Raw genomic sequence first — 22270 nt, 5'->3', positions numbered from 1 at the left:
CTGCCTGATTCTGGGGTAAAGTAAAGATGGAGAAATGATTGATTTTCATTTAGATTCTCGTGATATGTTCCAAACAGGAAATCCTACCCTTGTGGTGTTGATTAAAAAGTTAGGTTGAGCAGCCAGAGCGATAGCACAGCTGTAGGGCGTCTGCCTTGCATGTGGCCGATTCAAGATGGACTTTGGTTTGATTCCTGGCGTCCCATATGGTCCCCCGAGCTAGGAGTGATTTCTGAGCGCATAGCCAGGAGCAACTCCTGAGCGTCACAGGGTGTGGCCCAAAAAGCAAAATAAATAAATAAATAAATAAATAAATAAATAAATAAATAAATAAAAGTTAGGTTGAGGTATAACTGGCTGGAGTCAGGTTTTGCATTCAGGAGCTTGGGGGAGTCTATCTCTACACCATGTGGCCCCCAAGCATTGATGCATTGAGCTGGGATTAGCTCCCTATTGCTGACTGTGGCCAAAAAAAGAAAAAACAAAAACAAGTACCAAACCAAACCCAAAAAAGCCAGCAATAAACTGTATGTTTGACTCTTCAGCCTTATGTCTGTTGGAGATGAATCAGTGCCAAAGTTTTTTTTGGTTGTGGGTTACTCCCTCTCTGCACTCAGAAATCACTCCTGGCAGGCTTGGAAGTCCATATGGATGCCGGTGATCAAACCTAGGTTGACCTAAAGCAAGAAAACTACTCTACCTGCTGTGTTATCACTCCAGCCCCTTAATGCCAAGCTTTTATATACAAGAAGCTCACTTCCCTGTATGAACAATGCCATGATCCATTTGAAGGGACACTTCCAGGGTCAGATATGTCAGAGCTGGGACAAGAAAGAATACGTAGGAGCTGGAGTGGTAGCACAACGGTAGGACGTTTGCCTTGCATGCAGCTAACCCAAGATGGACCTGGGTTAGATCCCCAAGCATCCCATATGGTCCCCTAAGCCTGCCAGGAGCACAGAGCCATGAATAACCCCTGGGTATAATACAAAAATCAAAAAGAAAAGGGGGCCGGCGAGGTGGCACTAGAGGTAAGGTGTCTGCCTTGCAAGCACTAGCCAAGGAACGGACCATGGTTCGATCCCCTGGCGTCCCGTATGGTCCCCCCAAGCCAGGGGCAATTTCTGAGTGCTTAACCAGGGGTAACCCCTGAGCATCAAACGGGTGTGGCCTCCCCCCCTCTCCCCCCAAAAAAGAAAAGAAACAGGATATGTAGGGACTGGGAAAGACTCTACAAAGTTTGAATAAGGGGAACTGAAGGACACCCAAGTTGTAAAGGCAGCAGCTGATCAGGGCTTTTAGCAGGGGTGTGGCATGATAGGATAATTTTATAGGAAGAGGGAACCCCCAGGAAAGTGATTCAGAAGTAATTTTTGTATTGTAGATGATGGTTCTTTGGATTCCAACTGGAGAAAGGGAGAAGTTGGTGGAATCTATAGGCAGGGGTCCTCAAACTTTTTAAACAAGGGGCCAGTTCACTATCCCTCAGACCATTGGAGAGTCTGACTATAGTAAAAACAAAACTTATGAACGAATTCTTATGCACACTGCATATATCTTATTTTACAATGAAGAAAACAGATACAAATACAATATGTGGCCCACAGGCCATAGTTTGAGAACCACTGCTATAGAGATTCCATAGCCATGTAGCCAGGAGCTATCAACCTAGTATTGTGGAAGGCAGGCCAGAGTTCTAGGTAGATACTCTGGTTTTCAATAAGTGGTGGGAGTTTGGGCTGGCGTGAGATAGCACAGTGGGTAGGGTGTCCCATATAGACCCCTGACTCCCCTAGGAGTGCAAAGCCAGAAGTAATTGAAGTAATCTGGCCATGCCATTGTGGCCTCAGTAAAAAAAGAACAAAAAAACCCAAAAAACAAAAAACATGGTGCAAAGAAAGGCAAAGCAGAGTTCAGGAAATCCTGTTTCGGAAATGCCAGTTGTGGAGGTGGTGCAGACAAATGGTATTCAGGTCTGGAGCTCAGAAGAACAATCCTGAATCATGGGGAAGAGACTGTGGAGAATCCTGCTTGAAAAACAGTTAAGCAAAGCTGAAAAGAGAGTGGGTAGATTCCCAGGGAGAAAATGAAGGTGGTATAACAGTGGATTACCCCAGTTAGAGAAAAGGAGGGAGTTTTTTGGCAAGAGACAGATGCAAATCCCTGACAGTAGGTAATCAGTTGCTTGTGGCAGACCCTTGGTCCATCCCTGAAACGGCAGTACTTCTGAGCACTGCCAGGATTGATCTGTGAGCACAGAGCCGGGAGTAAGTTCTGAGCACTGCTTCGAGCTTCTCCACCAAAATAGACCCCCCCCCAAAAGGGGTGAATGCATGGAACAGCCCTAGAAAGAGAAAGTAAAATTAGAAAATGCCTCCTGAGGAATCAGAGCACATAGCTGCCCAGGACGGACCTGGGTGTGATTCCCTGCATCCCATTTGGTCTCCCCACCCAGGAGCGATATCTGAGTGCATAGCCAGGAGCAACCTCTGAGCATCACCTGGTGTGATCCCCAAAAGAAGCCTCCTGCACAAGTCCTATTTATAGCTGCACTGTTTGCTCCTCTTCCTTCCTTCCTTCCTTCCTTCCTTCCTTCCTTCCTTCCTTCCTTCCTTCCTTCCTTCCTTCCTTCCTTCCTTCCTTCCTTCCTTCCTTCCTTCCTTCCTTCCTTCCTTCCTTCCTTCCTTCCTTCCTTCTTTCCTTCCTCTTCCTTCCTTTCCTCTCTTTTTGTATTATTTGGTTTGGTTTTGGGGGTCACAGTCAGTGGTGCCTGGGCTACTTTTATTTAGCTCATTACTTGGGTCTTGAGGTGCCAGGATAAAACCCAGGCCACCTCCATGTTCCTCACACTATGGCTCTTTACCCAGTCTTCAGGACTGCTTTTAAAGAACCGGACAGAATGCTCTAAAAGTAAGCTGAGGTTGAGTCATCCTTAGGAAGAAACCCCTGAAAGGGTCTTGCCCTTGAAAGACGTTCCTACACTTGATAGTTTCCTCTACATTCCAAGCTGTAGAAGCTCTGTGCAGTTGGTCAGTTGGTGACTGTAAACAGATGGCTTCAGCCCCAGGCCTAATCTTATCAAATGACCATTCAGACAATCTGAGTCAAGGCTACACCTATTCTTAGCTTGAGTCCATAGATCTCCTCTGAGATACTGGCACTTTGCTGTCCTCCCCTCAATTTAGTTAATCAGCTTTGATGAGGGCCCACATTTAAATTGGGGATAAGAATCTTTACTGCTTCTCTTGGTCCCTTAGTACCTCCAGTGACCTTTGGGGCAGACTACCAAGTATAGTCCAAAATGAAAATTTTCTTAATTGGATACTTTTTAGATAGTATCTTAATAATTATAATAGCTATATAAATATATATTTGCACACAAATATCAACATAAATATAATAAAGCTATACTCCAGGTCTTTATATGGTTAGTATTTTATTTCTTTTGTGTTTGTTTTTGCGGCTACACCAGTGGTGCTCTAGGGTTACTCTTGGCTCTGCACTCAAGAATTACTTCTGGCAGGGCACTGGGGACCATATGGGATGCTAAGGATCAAACCTGGGTTGGCCACATGCAAGAAAAATGCCCTACCTGCTATAGTGTCACCCAGTGTTTATTTCTTCAACTGAATGAATGCTGACAAAATTTTGTGTATTTTTGGATGTTTAAGATATTTTATAATACCATAAGAACCTAAAAAGAGAAAAGTCAGTGTATTTAGATCCAATGAAGTAAACTTCCATTTGAACTGCAAATTGATTTTTCATTTTATTTTAAAGAAATTATCATGGTTTTGGGGGAATGCCTACCTAAAAGCCCTGTTTAGTTGCCTCTACATCTTGGGTATCCCTCAGGAATTACTCCTAATGGTGTTCAAAGGATTATTTGGTGCTGGGGATCAAACCCAGGGCTCCCACATGCACTGCATGTACTCCAACACTTTGAGGCATCTCCCTGATGATTTTTTGTTTGCTCAATTTTGGGAGTTGCCCCTGGTCATGCTCAAGACATACTCCTGGCTCTGTGCTCTGAGATCATTCCTGGTGTATTATGGGGACCCTTTGGGATGTTGGGAATTGTACCGGGGTAGGCCACATTCAGACCCAGAAAAGAAAAAATGTTTGATCCTCAGCACAATCTGGTCTTCCAGGTAAAAGGCCACGGGTTGTTCCTGATCACTGACAAGTTTGACCTCCCTTACAAAAAAGGGGGGAATCACTGGAAAATATTTTTTGTTTTGTTTTTGGGCCACACTAGAGGTTCTCAGCACTTATACCCCGGCCATGTAGACTATGGGTGTGCTGGCGATCAAACCTGGGTTAGTGTGTAAGTCAAGCACCCTATCCATTGTATTCTCTGTCTCCGATACGGAAAACTTAAATATTTATTTATTTATTTATTTATTTATTTATTTATTTATTTATTTATTTATTTATTTATTTATTTATTTTTGGACCACATTCAGCTGTGCTCAGAACTGAGAGCTCTGCTCTCAGAAATCACTCCTGGCAGGCTTGGAGGACCATATGGGATGCCAGAGATAGAACCCGACCTCTGAAAACTTTTTTTTGGTTTTGGTTTTTGGGCCACACCAGGTGACACTCAGGGGTTATTCCTGGCTATGCTCTCAGAAATCGCTGCTGGCTTCAGGGACCATTTGGGACGTTGGGATTGAACCACAGTTCATCCTAGGCCTGTTCTAGGCTAGTGCAGGCAAGGTTAATGATCGACCACTTGTGCCACTGCTCAAAACTGCACTGCACTGCACTGCACTGAAAACTTTGTTGTTTTTTTTGTTTTTTTTGGGGGGGTTACACCCGATGGTGCTCAGGAGTTACTCCAGGCTCTATGCTCAGAAATTGCTCCTGGCAGACTGGGGGATCAAGTAGGATGCCTGAAATCAAACCTGGGTTTGTTCCTGGTTGGCAACATGCAAGGCAAATACCCTACTGCTGTGCTATCACTCTGGCCCCCTTCTGAAAACTTTTTTTTTTTTTTTGGGCCACACCTGGCGATGCTCAGAGGTTACTCCTGGCTGTCTGCTCAGAAATAGCTCCTGGCAGGCACGGGGAACCATATGGGACACCGGGATTCGAACCAACCACCTTTGGTCCTGGATCGGCTGCTTGCAAGGCAAACGCCGCTGTGCTATCTCTTCAGGCCCCTGAAAACTTTTTTTTTTTTTTTTTTTTTAGGTCATGCCCAGCAGGTTTAAGGTTTAATCCTGGCATTTACTATAGTAGATAAAAATTTAATCCTAGATGCAAGGGCAGGAATTAAACAAACATAAGGGATGTAAATTTACTAATAATAAGATTTCAAGGTGGGGGGCCGAAGGGAGAGATAGCATTGGAGGTAGTGCATTTGCCTTGCATGCAGAAGGATGGTGGTTCGAATCCTGGAATCCCATAAGGTCCCCCGAACTGCCAGGTGCGATTTCTGAGTGTAGAGACAGGAGTAACCTGAGTGCTGCCAGGTGTGACCCAAAAACCAAAAAAAAAAAAAAAAAGATTCCAAGCTGGGTCAGAGCAATATCATAGTGGTAGGGTGTTTACCTTGCATGCAGCCAACCCTGGATGGACCCAGGTTCAATCTCAGGTATCCCATATGGTCCTCTGAGTCTGCCAGGTGTGATTTTTGAGAGCAGAGCCAGGAGTAACCCCTGAGCACCACTGGGTGTGGCCTCCAAACTCAGAAACAAAACAAAGAGAAAAAGATTGGATGTTACTAATGGTCTCAGGTATGTGTTCCCTCTGGCCAAGTCATCATCTGCTTCAGGCCACTCTGGAGACCCCTAAGCAAACAGGAAACAAACAAACAAACAAACAAAAAACCCACAAAAGCCAACTTTCTTGTTTTGAAAACTTTAAGGTGGTTGAGGTTGCTAAAGGTGATAAGAGAGTGTCAAGGTAATTCCCTTTAGGCATTATCACCTTGATGAAATGATACCCAGTGATAATGGTTTGTGGCCCAGGTTAAAACTTGTATCCTAAAAAGGAGATAAAATTGCTCCCAGAAACAATTCATCCAAGAATAGATGACGGGTAAAAGAAACTATGGTATATAGGCACAATGGAGTATTACTTGACCATAATAAAAGATAATGTTGTGAAATTTGCTGCAACATGGAGAGAGACCTGGAAACTGTTATGTTGAGTGAAGTTAGTCAAAGGGAGTCAGAATCAATGACAGAGTGATCTCATATGCTTCATATAAAGAAACATAATGGTGGAATAATGAATGCCAGTTCAGAACACAAGGACTGGGGGCCAGAATAATAACACAGCTACGATAAGGCGTTTGCTTTGCACACAACCAACACAGGACAAACGGCAGTTTGAACCCTGGCATCCCATATGGTCCTCCGAGCCTGCCAGGAGTAACCCCTGAGTGCTGCTGGGTGTGACCCAAAAACAAAACAAAACAAAAAACAACAGCAATAACAACAACAAAAAACACAAGAACTGGTATTCAGTAGGAAAAATGCCACTGAGGGAGCTGAGAGGTAGGGCAGGGAGGTGCAACGTCTGGTGGAATGAATGTTCAACTGGAAGGAGTAGATGGTACTGAAAGATGGGAAAGTGTTCACATAAAAAGCCCTCAAAAACAGTGCTAGATATATATAAACCAAACCAAACTACCTCTTGGAAGTTGAAGGCAAATGGTGGTGGGTAGCAAATTGATAGAGGGAAGTGGACACTAGTGAAGTGATTGGTGTTGAAAACATCACATGCCTGGTACCCAATCATGAATAATTTTGTAATTTTATAGTAAGTCTAGGGACTTTTTTCTCAACCATGCTGGTGTGAGCACTATCTCTGTTTGCCTGCTGAGAAGTCTGGTGATCTGGGTTTGGCAAAAGACATTTGCCAGGGGCTGGAGAGACAGCACAGCTGATAAGGAACTTGCCTTCCATAGAGCCAACCTAATTTGATTTGTAGCACTGCATGTAGCATTGACGGGTGAAAACCTAGGAGCACAGAGCCAGGAGTAGCCTCTGAGCACTGCTGAGTGTATCTTCTCTTAAATCAAAACAAACAAAGCCCCCAGACATTGGTCAGTTAGAAGCACCTGGGTTAGGATCATAGTTGGTGACATAGGGCAATTTACTTCATTTCCCAGTTTGGCCAGTTTCATCTATAGATCTGGATAATGGTAGTATCTGTTATGGATATGAAGTTTTAATGCTCAAAAGAAGACTTGTAGCAGAGGACCTGTTATTTAGGAAACATAAAAGTTAAAAAAAATTTTTAGTGAGAGGATTTTGCACTCATCAGGTAGTGCTCAGGAACTGTTCCTGGCTCTGGTTTTAGGAGTCATCCCTGGTAGTGCTCAAGGAACAGACATGACCAGGAACCTAACTGTGGTCAGCACATGCAAGACAAACACCCTAACCCCTGTATGATCTCCCTGGCCATCTTCCTTTTTTGTTTTGTTTTGGTCCACATCCAGCAATGCTTAGGGGTTACTCCTGGCTCTGCACAGAAATTCACTCCTGGCAGGCTTTGAGGAACATATGGGATGCTGGGGATCAAACCCAAGTCGACTGCTTACAAGGCAAAAGCCCTACCTGCTCTACTATCACTCCGGCCCCTATTTAATGTTTTAGAAAACAAAATTGCTGAAATATAGCAAGTGGTAGGATGTTTTTCAAATTTATGAGAACTTGAGTTCAATATCTGACACTAATCAAAAATAAAGACCAGGGTGGCAGAAAGATAGAACAGCTGGCAAAGTACTTGCCTTGTCGATGGCTGACCTGGGTTTGATTTCCAGCACTACATCTTGAAGGATCCCTGAGAACTGAGTTATGAGCAAGTTCTAAGTACCACTGTGTGTGCACTCACCACAGAAAAAAACAACTCAAAAACAAAGAAAAAAAAGAGGCCAGAGGTGTATCTTAGCACTAGAGCACTTGTATATGTGAAGCTGCTCTGCATTTGATCACTAGCATTGACAAGAAAAAAGTATTAGGGAGTTGGACAATTACAAAATCTTGGAAACATTTTAAAGATAATTCTGTTTGTTTTTTGTTTTGGGGCCACACCAGGTAATGCTCAAGGGTTACTCCTGGTTCTGTGCTCAGAAATCGCTCCTGGCAGGCTCTGGAAATCATATGGGATGCTGGGATTTGCCAGGGATCAAACCCATGTGGCCGCTTGTAAGGCAAGCACCCTACTCACTGTGCTGTGGCTCCAGCTCTCCCTAGTAATAGTTTTACTATTGTTTGGGGGCATAATGGACCACACTTAGTGCGCAGGAGATATTCCCCATTTCATACTGGGGGGGGGCGGGGGTCATTCCTGCAGTGTTTAGGGGACTATGCAGTGTTGGGGAATGGCCCTGGGCTCCCTGCTTGCAAAACCTGTGCTAAACCCATGGAGCTCTTTTAGGCCTGGCAATATTTTGAAATGTGTTATTTGTTTTGGGGCCAGATCTGGTATGCATGCCCTCCAGCCCTTTGAACAGAATCCTTCACCCTCCAGCTGAAAACATTTTATACAGCTTTGTACACTGACATCTGAAAAGCTCCTTTCTCTGTAAAGTTCTATGACTTTTGGGCATTGAGATTTCTTCTGGGGCCCGGAGAGATAGCACAGAGGCGTTTGCCTTGCAAGCAGCCGATCCAGGACCAAAGGTGGTTGGTTGGAATCCCGGTGTCCCATATGGTCCCCCGTGCCTGCCAGGAGCTATTTCTGAGCAGACAGCCAGGAGTAACCCCTGAGCAATGCCGGGTGTGGCCCAAAAACCAAAAAAAAAAAAAAGAGATTTCTTCTGAAATTCTTAGAAAATATGTTCATTTTAGGAACTCTGTGAGGTGGGATTATTGTGTCCAGGAGAGTGCCCCCCCCTTTTTTTAACTGAAATTTGAATAAATTCTCTTTATGTTTTCTGCTTTACAGGACCTTTTTTGGTCTAAGGGATTTATTGGAATCGAGAGGAATCACGCGCACAGGGCCCGCGATTACTCTCAGGCACAGCTTTAGAAAGTGTTCTTGGCCACGAGAATGTTTTATAGTAGCGTCTCAGGTATTCCAAGTATCCACTGACCTTATCTTGACTGTTATCTGAGTAGACCTCAAGAATTTCATGTACTAGCTGTTTTCATTTGGATTCTAAAAATAACTGAAATATGTGTAAGATGAAAGTTTAATACTTGTCAACTTACTAACCTTTTGGGCTGAGTAATTGATTACTCATTCAGCTATGTACGCTGTAAAACAGGTACTATCTAGGTGTAGACAAAGATCAGTAAATAGTTTGAGTTAGATCTGCTGGAGCAGATGAATCAAATATAAATCCTCCATTGGCCTTCATGCATACAAACGTTTGAAAAAAAAGTTTTTGAAGTACAAAATCAGATATAAATAAGTCAATATTTTCTTGATTTTTTTTTCTGTTACTTTTCTCATTGGGTTGAGATAATTAAAAGCTGCAGTCAATTCAGCTGCATGGTAGGCAAGTGCCTTACCTCTTGTGCTGTCTGGTACTTTGTATTTATTTTTTAAATTTAAAATAATTAAAATTTTATCATCCCCTCTCCACCCTTTTTGTTATTGTTGTTGTTTTTCCTCCTCCTTCCTTTCTTTCTTTTTTTTTGGGATGTCACAACTGGCAGCACTCAGGGATTACTCCTGGCTCTTTGTTCAGAAGTCACTCCTGGCAGGCACCTGGAACCATATGGTGATGCCGGGGTTTGAACTGCCCTCTGTTCTGGATTGGCTGCGTGCAAGGCAAATGCCCTACTGCTGTGCTATCTTTGGCCTTTCTTCTTCCTTCTTTCCTTTCTTCTTCTTCCTTCCTTTCTTTTTATTTTGGGGGGGGGGTCCACACCTGGCAGTGCTCAGGGGTTACACTCTTGGCTCTGCACTCAGAAATCGCTCCTGGCAGGGACAGGGGACCATATGGGATGTGGGGAATCAAACCCAGGCCCATCCTGGGTTGGCCATACTGCTGTGCTATTTCTCCGGCCCCATTCCTTCTTTCTTCATTTTTGGTTTGTTTTGTGCCTTACTACCCTGGTAGTAATCAGGGATGACTCCTAGCTCGATGACCAAGGATCATTTGCAGGATTTGAGGAACCATATGTGGTGCCAGGTATTGAACCTTGGTTGATTCAAGACATGCACCCAGCCCATTGTACTATAACTTCAGCCCTTTTTATTGTTTTTGTTCTTGGTTGTGATGCTGGGAATGCCAGTTGGTAGAGCCACTGGAATCTTGATATCTGGGGTGTTGCTGGGATGGAACTCTCAATCTGGCTTCATGCACACAAGTCAGACTCTCTATAGGCCAGAAACAACTCTAATTTTATTTTATCTTATTTTTGGTTTTTGGGCTGCACATGATGATGTTCAAGGCTTACTCCTGGGGCTCAGTACTCAGGAATCACTTCTGGCAAGTTTCAAGGGACCATATGGAGTTTGGGGGATCCACCATGTGCAAAAGCAAGCACTCTATCCACTGTACAATTTCTCTAGACCCCACAACTCTGTTTTTTTTTTTTTTTTTTTTGGTTTTTGGGCCACACCCGGTGACGCTCAGGGGTTACTCCTGGCTATGCGCTCAGAAGTCACTCCTGGCTTGGGGGACCATATGGGACGCCGGGGGATCGAACCGCGGTCCGGTCCGGTCCGTAGTAGGCTAGCCGCAGGCAAGGCAGGCACTTTACCTCTAGCACCACCGCCCGGCCCCAACTCTGTTTTTTTTTTTTTTTTGGTCACACCCAGCAGCGCTCAGGGGTTACTCCTGGCTCTATGCTTAGAAATTGCTCCTGGCAGGTTCAGGGGACCATATAAGATGCCAGAATTCAAACCACTGTCCTTCTGCATGCAAGGCAAATGCCTTATCTCCATGTTATCTCTCTGGCCCCATAACTCTGGTTTTAACTCAACAAAAGGGAATGTCAAAAGCTGGGGATATAACAGTGGTAGAACCATGACTTGCATGTCTGAGATCCATAGTTTTAGTCTCACCCTGCATGAAAAAAAAAATAAAGTGAATGTCCGAATCATAAAGAGGCTATTTCTAAATATACTCATTGTAGCTTTCAGTTTTACATGGCAGAGTTGCAACTTCTGAATATATCGCTCCAGACCCTAGTCTGTTTTTCCTTTTTTTTTTTTTTTTTTGTTTTTGTTTTGTTTTTTGGGTCACACCTGGTGGCACTCGGGGGTTACTCCTAGCTTTGCACTGAGAAATTGCCCCTGGTAGGCGCAGGGGACCATCTGGGATGCCGGGAATCAAACCACCCCTTCTGTCCTGGGTTGGCCATGTGCAAGGCGTGTTTACCCTACTGCTGTGCTATCTCTCTGGCCCCACATCTATTTTTCTTAGCATTCTAGTAGATAGGGTTGGAAATATGGTTCATCAGCAAAACATATATGCCTTACCTGCATGAGACCTGGATTTGATCTCTGGCAAAGCACAGACACACATATATGATTTTTAAAGAATGATTATATTTGAATTATACTTGAATGAATTATACTTGAATTGAATGAGTTTCAAAGTCATATTCTTTTTTTGGGTGGGGCACACCCGTTTGATGCTCAGGGGTTACTCCTGGCTAAGCGCTCAGAAATTGCCCCTGGCTTGGGGGGACCATATGGGACGCCGGGGGATGGAACCCTGGTCCTTCCTTGGCTAGCGCTTGCAAGGCAGACACCTTACCTCTAGTGCCACTTCACCAGTCCCTCAAAGTCATATTCTTTTTGTTTTTGTTTGTTTTGTGTTTTTTTCTTTGGATCAAATTCAGTGATGCTCAGGAATTATTCCTAGCTCTATAATCAGGAATTTCTCCTGGCATTGTTTGGGGGAACCATACAATGTTTGGGGTATGCCAGAGATTGAACATGTATCATCCATCACCTGCAAGGCAAGCATCCTACCCGTTATACTGTTGCTCCGGCCCCAAGACTGTAGTATTCTTTTTCTTATTGATGTAGAAAGGACCTGCAGCTGTCTTCATGGAGATGGCAATCCCAAGTCTTGCTGTGTGCTTCTTTTCAATACTTTCACATAATTCACATATTTTTTTTTTCTTTTCTGAAACAACTACAATCTTGTCTTGATGATAGAAGTGATCACTGTTGACACAAATTGGGTGTTGAAAGGAGATAAAATGATAGGCATGATATTCTTCTGTAACAGTATTGCAAACCACAGTGTCTAAAAGGAGGGGAGGGGAGAATAAGGAAAGGAGGAAGGGAGGGAGGAGAGAGAAATAGGCCTGCCCCATAGGCAGGCAGGGAGGGATACTGGGGACATTGGTGTTGGAAAATGTGCACTGATGAAGTGTGTTTTAGATTGCATGACTGAAACCTAATCATGAATAACTTTGAATTTATGAAAAAAAAAAGACCTGTATTATGAACAACCTTGTAACCACCGTGTTTAAAAATAAACTGAATCAGGTCTTGACTTCAGGACAGTGATTCAAATGTCTAGAACCCATGCTTTGTACATGGGAGGCCAGAATTCAGTCCCTGGCAACCATATAGCCACCCTAACACTGTAAGGGGTGACAGCTCTGAGCCAGGAATAGCCCTAAGCATTACTGGTTTTGGCCCCCAAACAATGACAACAAATAAACAATATCTAGCCTTTTGTGGAGTTCAGTTGTTGGGTTACAGTTTAATGAAAGTTTCAATATAGTTGGAAGATCAAGCTCTCCCTTCCCCCTCAAAAAAAATAAAGCTAAATTTTTATATTTCCTTGAGCTTTCATGTGGAGGATATTTGTATTTCATCATCTTGATTATAAAATAGATAGGTGATCTGACCAAGGGTATCATATATGGATTAAAATTAAACAGGAAATGAATAAATACCATCAGCCTGTGTGGCTACCACACTACCTGTTAGGAGGAAGATGCAGGATCTTAAATATTTATGAGCCTCAGCATAGCTGAGCTCTGGGCTTGAATTAGGTTAATACTTATTAACTATTCTTGTTAGATGATCTCTGCCTGGGATAGGCATTATCTAGTGCTATCTCCTCATATCTATTTCCTGAAGAAAAGTCTTTTGACTTCTGCCCAGTCTAAGAAAAGCATCAGGATAAAATTATCATTGCAATTTTATATGGGATTAACTTTGATCAAACTCAGTGCAACAGCGACTAAAAAACTCTCAGCTAATTTGTGTGTCCTTCTGCAGCTAATTTGTGTCCTGTGATGCTTTAAAAATAGTCCAGCTAAAAAGATGCTTAAAATAATTAGACAAGAAATGTCTTGAGGATTAGGAATGGGTTTACTTTCTGCAAGATTTAGATCTATTTTAATAGCTGGTGTCTCTTTAGAACTTGGTTTGGTATGCTGCCCCCTTTTTTATTTAACCCAAACTCAAAAAAGGTTTACGCTTTGTTTTCCTCTGGACAAAAAAAAAGTTTAATTATAAAGTTGTCTTGTTCTTGAAATAAAGGCTCGTTCATTTTATGTTTTTATTTTTGGCTTTCATGTCACACCTGGCTGTGTGCAGGGGTTGCTCCTGGCTCTGCACTCAGGATTCACTTCTGGTGGGTGTGGGGACCATATGGGATGCCTGGGATTGGACCTGGGTGGACCACATGCAAGGCAAGTGCCCTACCCACTGTGCTATTGCTCGGGTCCTAAGGCCAGTTTATTTAAAAGCAGTCATTCATACTGTGTTAGAAAAGTAATCATTTGGGGCTGGACTGATAGCACAGTTGGTAGGGCTTTGTCCTTGCATGCAGTCAATCCAGTTCAATCTTCAGCATCCCATATGGTTCCTTGAGCCTGCCAGAAGAGACTTCTTTGTGCAGAGTCAGGAGTAACCCCTGAGCACCACTGGTTGTGGCCAAAAAACCCAAACCAAAACAAAAAAATTGAAGTTGAACAATAAAACTATAGGTTTTATGTTTTTTTGATGGGGTGTTTGGAGGGGCTCTGAGTTGGGTTGGTTGCTTGCAAGGCAAGTGTTCTACCCACTGTACTATATCTTCAGTCCCTCATTTCTTATTTGAATGAGGGTTATAGGTTAAATGATTTGGGGATGTGGTTAATTGGTAGAGCATATGCGAAAGAGGCTCTGCTTTCAGAAAGAGCTAAACTTTCATAGCATTGCAGTTGATTTTTTTGTATCAAAGTGAATTTTGAGGTGAGAATGGGATAGAGTAAAACAGTTGTAATTATATTTTTAATTATAAGAATTTATAATATGGGGCTGGATCAGGTAGCACAACTAGTAGGGCATTTGCCTTGTACGTGGTCGACTAGGTTTGATTCTTGGCATCCCATATGGTCCCCTATGCCTGCCAGGAGTGATTTCTGAGTGCAGAGCCAGTAGTAACCCCTGAGCTCCACCAGATATGGCCCCAAAACAAATACGTCACATATAGGGACTGGTGAGGTGGCGCTAAAGGTAAGGTGTCTGCCTTGCAAACGCTAGCCAAGGAAGGACCGCGGTTCTATCCCCCGGCGTCCCATATGGTCCCCCTAAGCCAGGGGCAATTTCTGAGCACTTAGCTAGGAGTAACCCCTGAGCATCAAATGGGTGTGGCCCCCCCAAAAAACCAAATATGTCACATATATTAGAGAATGTTTATATTAATATTTGTATATCTATTTATACTTATTCTAATATATTACATATTATGGTATATGATTCATACAAGTAAAATTTGAAAGTAAAAGTTGGATTCGCATTATTTAAAATTCCACTGGGAGGTGAGTAATTTAGTATTTCAGCAATTGAAAAAAATATGGGGGGCCGGGCGGTGGCGCTAAAGGTAAGGTGCCTGCCTTGCCTGTGCTAGCCTTGGACGGACCACGGTTCGATCCCCCGGTGTCCCATATGGTCCCCCAAGCCAGGAGCAACTTCTGAGCACATAGCCAGGAGTAACCCCTGAGCGTTACCAGGTGTGGCCCAAAAACCAAAAAAAAAAAAAATATGGTGGAGGCTTACAAATGGTGGTTTCTCCCAAAGTCTCCATCAACTTTTCAGTAGATTAGTGTACATGCCTAAGGATGTAGTGTTGCTTGGGTCCTGCAGTGCTGGGATTATTCAGGACTCTCCAGGGCCATGTCTGGAGGTGCTTAGGGGGCCTCCAGGCCTGCACCTGACAATGTTTTGGGAGCCAGATGGTGCTTAGAATAGAACCATGTCAGCTGCTTGTAGACATCCTTCTTAAACCCTGTATGCTCTCTCTAGTCCCAAAACTTAATGTTTTCTGTGTGAGGGTGTGTGTGTGTGTGTGTGTGTGTGTGTGTGTGTGTGTGTGTGTGTGTGTGTGTGTATGTGTGAAAATCCTGTGAAATTGTATAGTACTCACTCTGTTCTGTGTATGCTATGCATTTGTTTCTTTTTGGTTTTATTTTGGTTTTTAGACCATATTCAACAATGCTTATGATTTACTCCTTACTAAGGAATTACTTCTGGTGATACAGGGGGAATAATATGGGATTCCAGGGATTAAACTTGGGTTGATGCAAGGCAAGTGGATATCCCATTTCCTTCCTTCCTTCCTTCCTTCCTTCCTTCCTTCCTTCCTTCCTTCCTTCCTTCCTTCCTTCCTTCCTTCCTTCCTTCCTTCCTTCCTTCCTTCCTTCCTTCCTTCCTTCCTTCCTTCCTTCCTCCCTCCCTCCCTCCCTCCCTCCCTCTTTCTTTCTCTCTTTCTTTCTTTCTTTCTCTCTCTCTCTCTCTCTCTCTTTCTTTATTTCTTTCTTTCTTTCTTTCTTTCTTTCTTTCTTTCTTTCTTTCTTTCTTTCTTTCTTTCTTTCTTTCTTTCTTTCTTTCTTTCTTTCTTTCTTTCTTTCTTTCTTTTCTTTCTTTCTTTTCTTTCTTTCTTTCTTACTTTCTTTCTTTCTTTCTTTCTTTCTTTCTTTCTTTCTTTCTTTCTTTCTTTCTTTCTTTCTCTCTCTCTCTCTCTCTTTCTTTTCTTTCTTTCTTTCTTTCTTTCTTTCTTTCTTTCTTTCTTTCTTTCTTTCTTTCTTTCTTTCTTTCTTTCGTTCTTTCTTTCTTTCTTTCCTTCCTTCCTTCCTTTCTTTTCTTTCTTTCCTTTTCTTTTTTCCCCTCTCCAGTCTGTACACTCAGGAATTATTTTTTGTTTTTCATAGGAATCACTCTTGATGGTGCGTAGAGAAAATGTGGGATGCTAGAGATTGAACTGCAGTTGGCTGTAAGCAAGGCAAACGCTCTACCTGCTGCCCCAGCTACAAGTGTGTTTCTTACTAGTCATTACTGCTATGCTCAAGGGCCACCAAGGCCACATTTGGCAGTCCTTGAAATTCATACAGTAGTAGGCATCAGATTTAGGGCCTTTAAACATGCAGGGTATGTGTTCTACCTGACACCACATCCCAGGCCAAAACCCAGTTTTCCATTCAGAGATATAAAGAACTAGTTCACATGATTCCTCATCACTTGTTTTAGGTAATGTATTATTGTTATTGTTATTATTATATTTTTAGATTTGCTGTTGTCTCTTTCTGGGAAGAGAAGCAATAGGAAACCACATCACTCAGTCCAAGTCAAGGGCCAGCAACCCCAGTATTAAAATGCTTGTTTGTGTTTTGCCTCCTTCAGTGTCCATTCTTTTTTTTTTTTTTCAGATCACTTACTTCAGCCTCTGGTACTACAATAAGCAAAATCAGCGCCGATGGGTAGACTTGGAAAAGCCTCTAAAGAAGCAGCTGGACAAGCATGCACTAGAGCCTACGGTCTATTTTGGTGTAGTGTTTTATGTGCCTTCCGTGTCACAGCTGCAGCAGGAGATTACCAGGTGAGGGGCTGCAGGAAATAAACCCACCAGCTTGAAACCGTGAAATCAGGGCTATCAAATAGCGCAGGGGTTAAGGCACTTGCTTAATAAGTGTTAGACCCTGCTTCATTCCCTGTCTCAACATCTTAACCTTCAACCCCCTTCATTCCTTGCCCCACAGCACCACTGGTTGTGGCTCAGAACCAAAAATCGTGAAGCTGAAGTTGAAGTTAGGAGATGAGGCTAAACTTTGGCCCCTATCCCAGCTCCCCTTTTAGGCACAGGGCGGTGCTTCTATGGAATGCCAGTGTTTTATTGCATGCTGATGACTTACGAGTTCCTGAGGAACACAGGACTTATTGAAGAGAGAAAGTGGTGTTTTTACCTCAGCTTAGAACTCTGTGCAGCGAGGTTGCCTTTCATGTTTTCATTGATTTGTCTGTGGTCTTTGGAAAATAAGGAAAGGAGGGGGAGATTCAAAACTGCAGTCTCAGGTGGGGAGATGCTTGAAAGGTCTCCTCCCACCCTGGAGTATAGCACAAAAACAGAAAACCAAGGACAAGAAAAAAAAAGAACCCGTGCTCATGTGTCCAGGCATTGTGGAGTTTCCTCTTGCAAGGCTCTGATTGAGGTGGACAGATTCTGAAGGTTGTGACTGGGAGTGGCGGAGTGGGTCGAGAGAGCATTAGAGCTGGTGAGGGGAAAACACCTCCCAAACCACAAGCAATAAAATGTATTTGTTTGTTTGGTTCTTGAGCCACACCCACCGATGCTTCAGGGTTATTTCTGACTCCACACTTAGAAATTCCTCCTGGCAATGCTCTGGGAAGTATATAGAATGCTGGGGATCGAACATGGGTCAGCTGTGTATAAAGCAGGCACCTTCTCCACTGTACCCATTGAGAGATACAGATACATACTGGTGGTGCTGGGAATCTAACTCAGATTGGCTATGTATGAGGCAAGCATCCTGCCCACTGTACTATATCCTGTCTTTCTATCCCTAAGATAAATATTTGTTTGTTTGTTTGTTTTTGGTTATTCTCTGCAGCCTCAGGGATTGGTTATTTCTGGCTCAGAGCTTAGAAATTACTCCTGGCATCCTCGGGGACCTTATGGGATGTCAGAGATTGAATTTGGGTCCACCATGTGCAGGGCAAACACCCTACTCACTGTTCTAACACTCTGGCCCCTAAAATATAGATTCTGAGCTTGCAGTTCAATGTCTCTAGAGTTCATTACTTAAGGGTTTTTTTCATTTGTTTTTATTTTTTGGTGGTGGTAGGGCACAACCAGTTGTACTCATAGGTTACTCCTGGCTCTGCACTCAGGAGTCATTTCTATTGGGCTGGGGAACCATTTAGGATAAGAAGAATTCAGCCCAGGTCAGCCTTGTGCAAGGCAAATGTCCTACCTGCTATACTGCTATACTGCCTCTGGCCCCTTGTAATCCTCTTTAATGCTATTAACATTTTCTTTGCTCCAAGCTTGGCTACTTCCAGTACCATGGCCATGTTTCATGCTTTCTTCTTTTTCTTCCTCTCCTATTTATTGACTGGATCCTTGGAATTCAATGAAGCTGAGTTGAAAAGGCATCTCAGTCCTCATGCTGGAATAAGCTTTGCCTTCTCTTTGTTTGACCTGGGATTTCTTGGTGCTTGCCTTAAGAAGGCAGTTTTTCCAGCTTTCATGTAGAGTTAACTATATACTATCTTATCTTTGGTTTTGATTTCCAACCTACATTTTCTTTGGTTTTCTTTACCTTTCCCCTGGTTATCTGAATACTGTGCCGTGAAGATAGTAAGATCTGGAACTGCACTATATTTGTGGAATGTTCTTTTAAAGTAACAATCTTGTCAGTTAATTATTGGAAGGTGAATATGCAAAGAAACAAGAATCATGTGTCCAAGGGTAAATAGGAACTGATTTGAAGATATATTTGAGATACAAATATTGAAGATTAGAGCCTGGAGGAGAAAGCTAGCACACTAATACTTTGACTAATTTATTTAAAGTCATTAAAGAGGGACTGGATGATATCCCAAAAGACAGAAATACATGCTTTGCAGACTAGAGCTGCATTAGATCCCACAGAGCTATATAGTTATACTCTAGCACTGCACAGTGAATCCAAAACCAAAACTAAACCAACCAAAACACCCTTCAAGACATTAGGTGTGGTGGGGTGGAGTGGGGAAGGAGACAGGGAGATGGTTCAAAGTGCTAGAGCTTATGATTTGCATGTGGGGTTCAGGGGTCAGTTCCCTGGCACTATAGATTCCATTTTGAACAACTGCTGGGTATAGTCCCCAACACTCACAAAGATAGATAATATGGTTTGATGCAAGATATGTTTGAACTCCAGAAGAAAAAAAAAACTGGAGAGATAGCACAGCGGCGTTTGCCTTGCAAGCAGCTGATCCAGGACCAAAGGTGGTTGGTTCGAATCCCGGTGTCCCATATGGTCCCCCGTGCCTGCCAGGAACTATTTCTGAGCAGACAGCCAGGAGTAACCCCTGAGCACCGCTGGGTGTGGCCCAAAAACAAACAAACAAACAAACAAACAAAAAGATATGTTTGAACTATTGGAGAGAATGGACAGTGGGTAGGGCACTTAACTTTGCCCGTGGCTGGTCGACCCATCTGGTTCCATCCCCGGCTTCCAATATTGTCCCTGAGCACTGTCAGGCATGACAATCTCTGAGTGCAGATCTATTTTTTTTTTTTTTTGGGTTACACCCAATGGCGCTCAAAGGTTACTTCTGGCTCTGCACTCAAATTGCTCCTGGTAGGTATGGGGGACCATATATGATGGATTCGAACCACCATCCATCCTGGTTTAGCTGCATGCAAGGCAAACGCCCTACTGCTGTGCTATCTCTCTGGCCCCCTGAGTACAGATCTTGGAGTAACCACTGAGCATTGTTAGGTGCTGCCTCCCCACTAAAAAAAAAAAAAGTGGTATGGTTTGATGCAAGAGCCATATTATTGATTGTGAGGTCATGCATATTTAAGTGAATATAACTTTAATATTACCCTAGAGGAATTGTAGCCTGGTAGAGCTGAAGTCTATAAATAAGTAATTACAAGATATTAGAAAAATAAATATGGGTCCACAGCAATAACACAGTAAATAGGGCATTTGCCTTGCACTTGGCTGACCCAGGTTTGATTACAACATTCTATATGATCCCCATAGCCTGCTAAGAATGAGTTCTGAGAACAGAGCCAGGAGTAACCCCTGAGCACCTTTGGGTGTGGGCCCTCCCCCAAAACAAGAACAATAAAAGCTTTAGTCAAAGCATTTGATTCTTACGGGTGGGTTGGGCATGGGCCCATGAGCAGGGAGGTTCATGTTGACATTTCATTGACACTAGAAGGAATTTTCTACTTAGAGGGAGTAATTTGTGCAAAGTATAGGGAGGGTGTAATGAAAGTAGCTGATATTTTCAGGGACTTTCAGGTATTTGCTAGTGAGGGAAAGGAAACTTGGAAAAGAGGACAGTCTTAGACACAAATTCCAGTGTCAGAAGCTACAATAAATTATATAAAGTACAATGGGGAAACAGTTTTGAATTTGCAGGTAGGGATTTGAACCACACCAGACATGCTCAGGGGTCACTCCTGGTGGTGCTTAGGGAATCATATGGTGCTAGGGATGGAACTTGGTCAGTCAAGTGCAAAGCCAAACCTTACTTGCTGTAATCTTTCTGGCCCTGATTTTTAATTTTTTTTGTTTGTTTTTGGTCCACACCAAAAACTCCTGGTTCTGCATTCAGAAATCACTTCTGGTAGGCACAGGGGACCATATGGGATGCCAAGATTTGAACCACCATCTGTCCTAGATTGGCTGCATTGCATATAAGGCAAACGCCCTACCACTGTGCTGTCTTTTGGGCCCCTCATTTTTAAATTTTATTTTGTTATTTTATTTTTGTGCTACACCTGGTAGTACTCAGGGTGTAACCAAGTACTTGGTTCTGCATTCAGGGATTATTTATGGAAGTTTGGGGGACCATATTGGTCCTTAGGAGTTGGCTTGGCTGTGTGCAAGGCAGGTGCTCTGCACACTGTACTGTTGCTCCAGTCCCAATTTTGAATCTAAACAGAATGGAATGATGTAGCTTTTATTTTTACAAAGTTTGGAAGGCAGATTTGCGCAAGATTATTGGCAGAAGATAGGAATGTGAATATGTCATTAAATTGAGTTGTGGATAAAAGCATTAATTGTAGAAAGGGCTAGGAAAGTTCAATCTTGTTCGTTTTAGTACAGAAGCACATTAGTTTAGTTGTATGATAATTCCATAGAAAAAAGATGTATCAGCAGGGGTTCTATTTTTTTGTTCACTTGGGCCATACCTGGCAGTGCTCAGTGGTTATTTAGTCCTGGTTCTGAGCTCAAGAATCACTCCTAGTGAGTGTGGAGGACCATATAGGGTGCCAGAGAATCGAACCCCTGTTGGCCATATGAAAGGCAAGCATCCTATCTGCTTTACTATTGCTCTGGCCCTTAGTAGATATTTTAAGTATGTACTCTGCAAAGACAATTCCCACCATATCTTTATAAATTCAGAAATTTGCAAGTAGAGCATGTAGGATAAATGAGGTTTCAAGGACTCATGTTCTTTTCCAAAATTCAAGTTCTTTTTGTGGGGGACGGGGAGGGCAAACCCTGTGGTGCTCTGTGGTTTCTAGTTCTGTGCTCAGGGGACCATCTGGAATGCTAGGGATAGAACCCTGGTTGGTTACATGCAAGGCAAGAGCCCTACTTGCTATACTATCATTCCAGCCTTAAATTAAAAATCCTCCTCAATTAATTACTTTATTTAAACATTATGGTTACAAAGTTGTTCATAATACATTTATTTATTGGTTTTGGTGCACATCCAACAGTGATGTTCTGAGGTTATGCCTGTAACCATATAGGATGCCAGAGATGGAACCCAGATGGACCATATACAAGTCAAACACCCTGCCTGCTCTCTGTCTCTCTCTGTCTCTTTGTCTCTCTCTGTCTCTCTGTCTCTCTCTGTCTCTGTCTGTCTGTCTCTGTCTCTGTCTCTCTCTGTCTCTCTGTCTCTCTCTCTCTGTCTCTCTCTCTCTGTCTCTCTCTCTCTCTCTCTCTCTCTCTCTCTCTCTCTCTCTCTCTCCCTTCCTCCCTCCCTCCCTCCCTCCCCTCTCTCCGGTGTTATTGAGGCCACATACAAGGCTATATCTGATCCTGTGCTCAAGAGTGACTCCTGGCAGTGTTCAAGGCACCATTGCAGTAGAGGGGATTGAACCAAGGTTGGCTGCATTCACAGCAAGCATCTTACCTCTGATATTTTCACTCCGGCCTCTCTTACTTTTGTATTATCCTCGACATGTTGTTTCCATTCACCAGGTGACCACAGAGTCAGTTCTAAAAAAATCCTGCTCATATTCCTGACAGGAATAGTTTAAAAATATTGTACTCTCACCTAAGTCTCATTCCTAAGAGACTTTTCCTGGGGTTGATTGCACAAAGGGCTGGAGAGTGTGTTGGCATTTAGGAATGAGCCCTCGGTT

At 43.1% G+C, this 22270-nt stretch overlaps 1 protein-coding gene across 1 annotated transcript in view; it reads left to right on the top strand.

Annotated features, from left to right (window-relative positions):
• The window catches only part of PTPN21 (protein tyrosine phosphatase non-receptor type 21), a 75269-nt gene that overhangs the window by 8383 nt on the left and 44616 nt on the right, over window positions 1-22270 (top strand). The window contains exon 3 of the mRNA XM_049769775.1: window positions 16575-16744. Coding sequence (XP_049625732.1) covers window positions 16575-16744 — 170 coding nt within the window. The remainder of the gene's footprint in view (window positions 1-16574; window positions 16745-22270) is intronic.

Source organism: Suncus etruscus, chromosome 3 (genome assembly GCF_024139225.1).
Source record: "Suncus etruscus isolate mSunEtr1 chromosome 3, mSunEtr1.pri.cur, whole genome shotgun sequence".
Lineage (NCBI taxonomy): Eukaryota > Metazoa > Chordata > Mammalia > Eulipotyphla > Soricidae > Suncus > Suncus etruscus.
The sequence above is the reverse complement of the archived record's forward strand: the minus strand, read 5'-3'. Positions and strand labels throughout refer to the sequence as shown.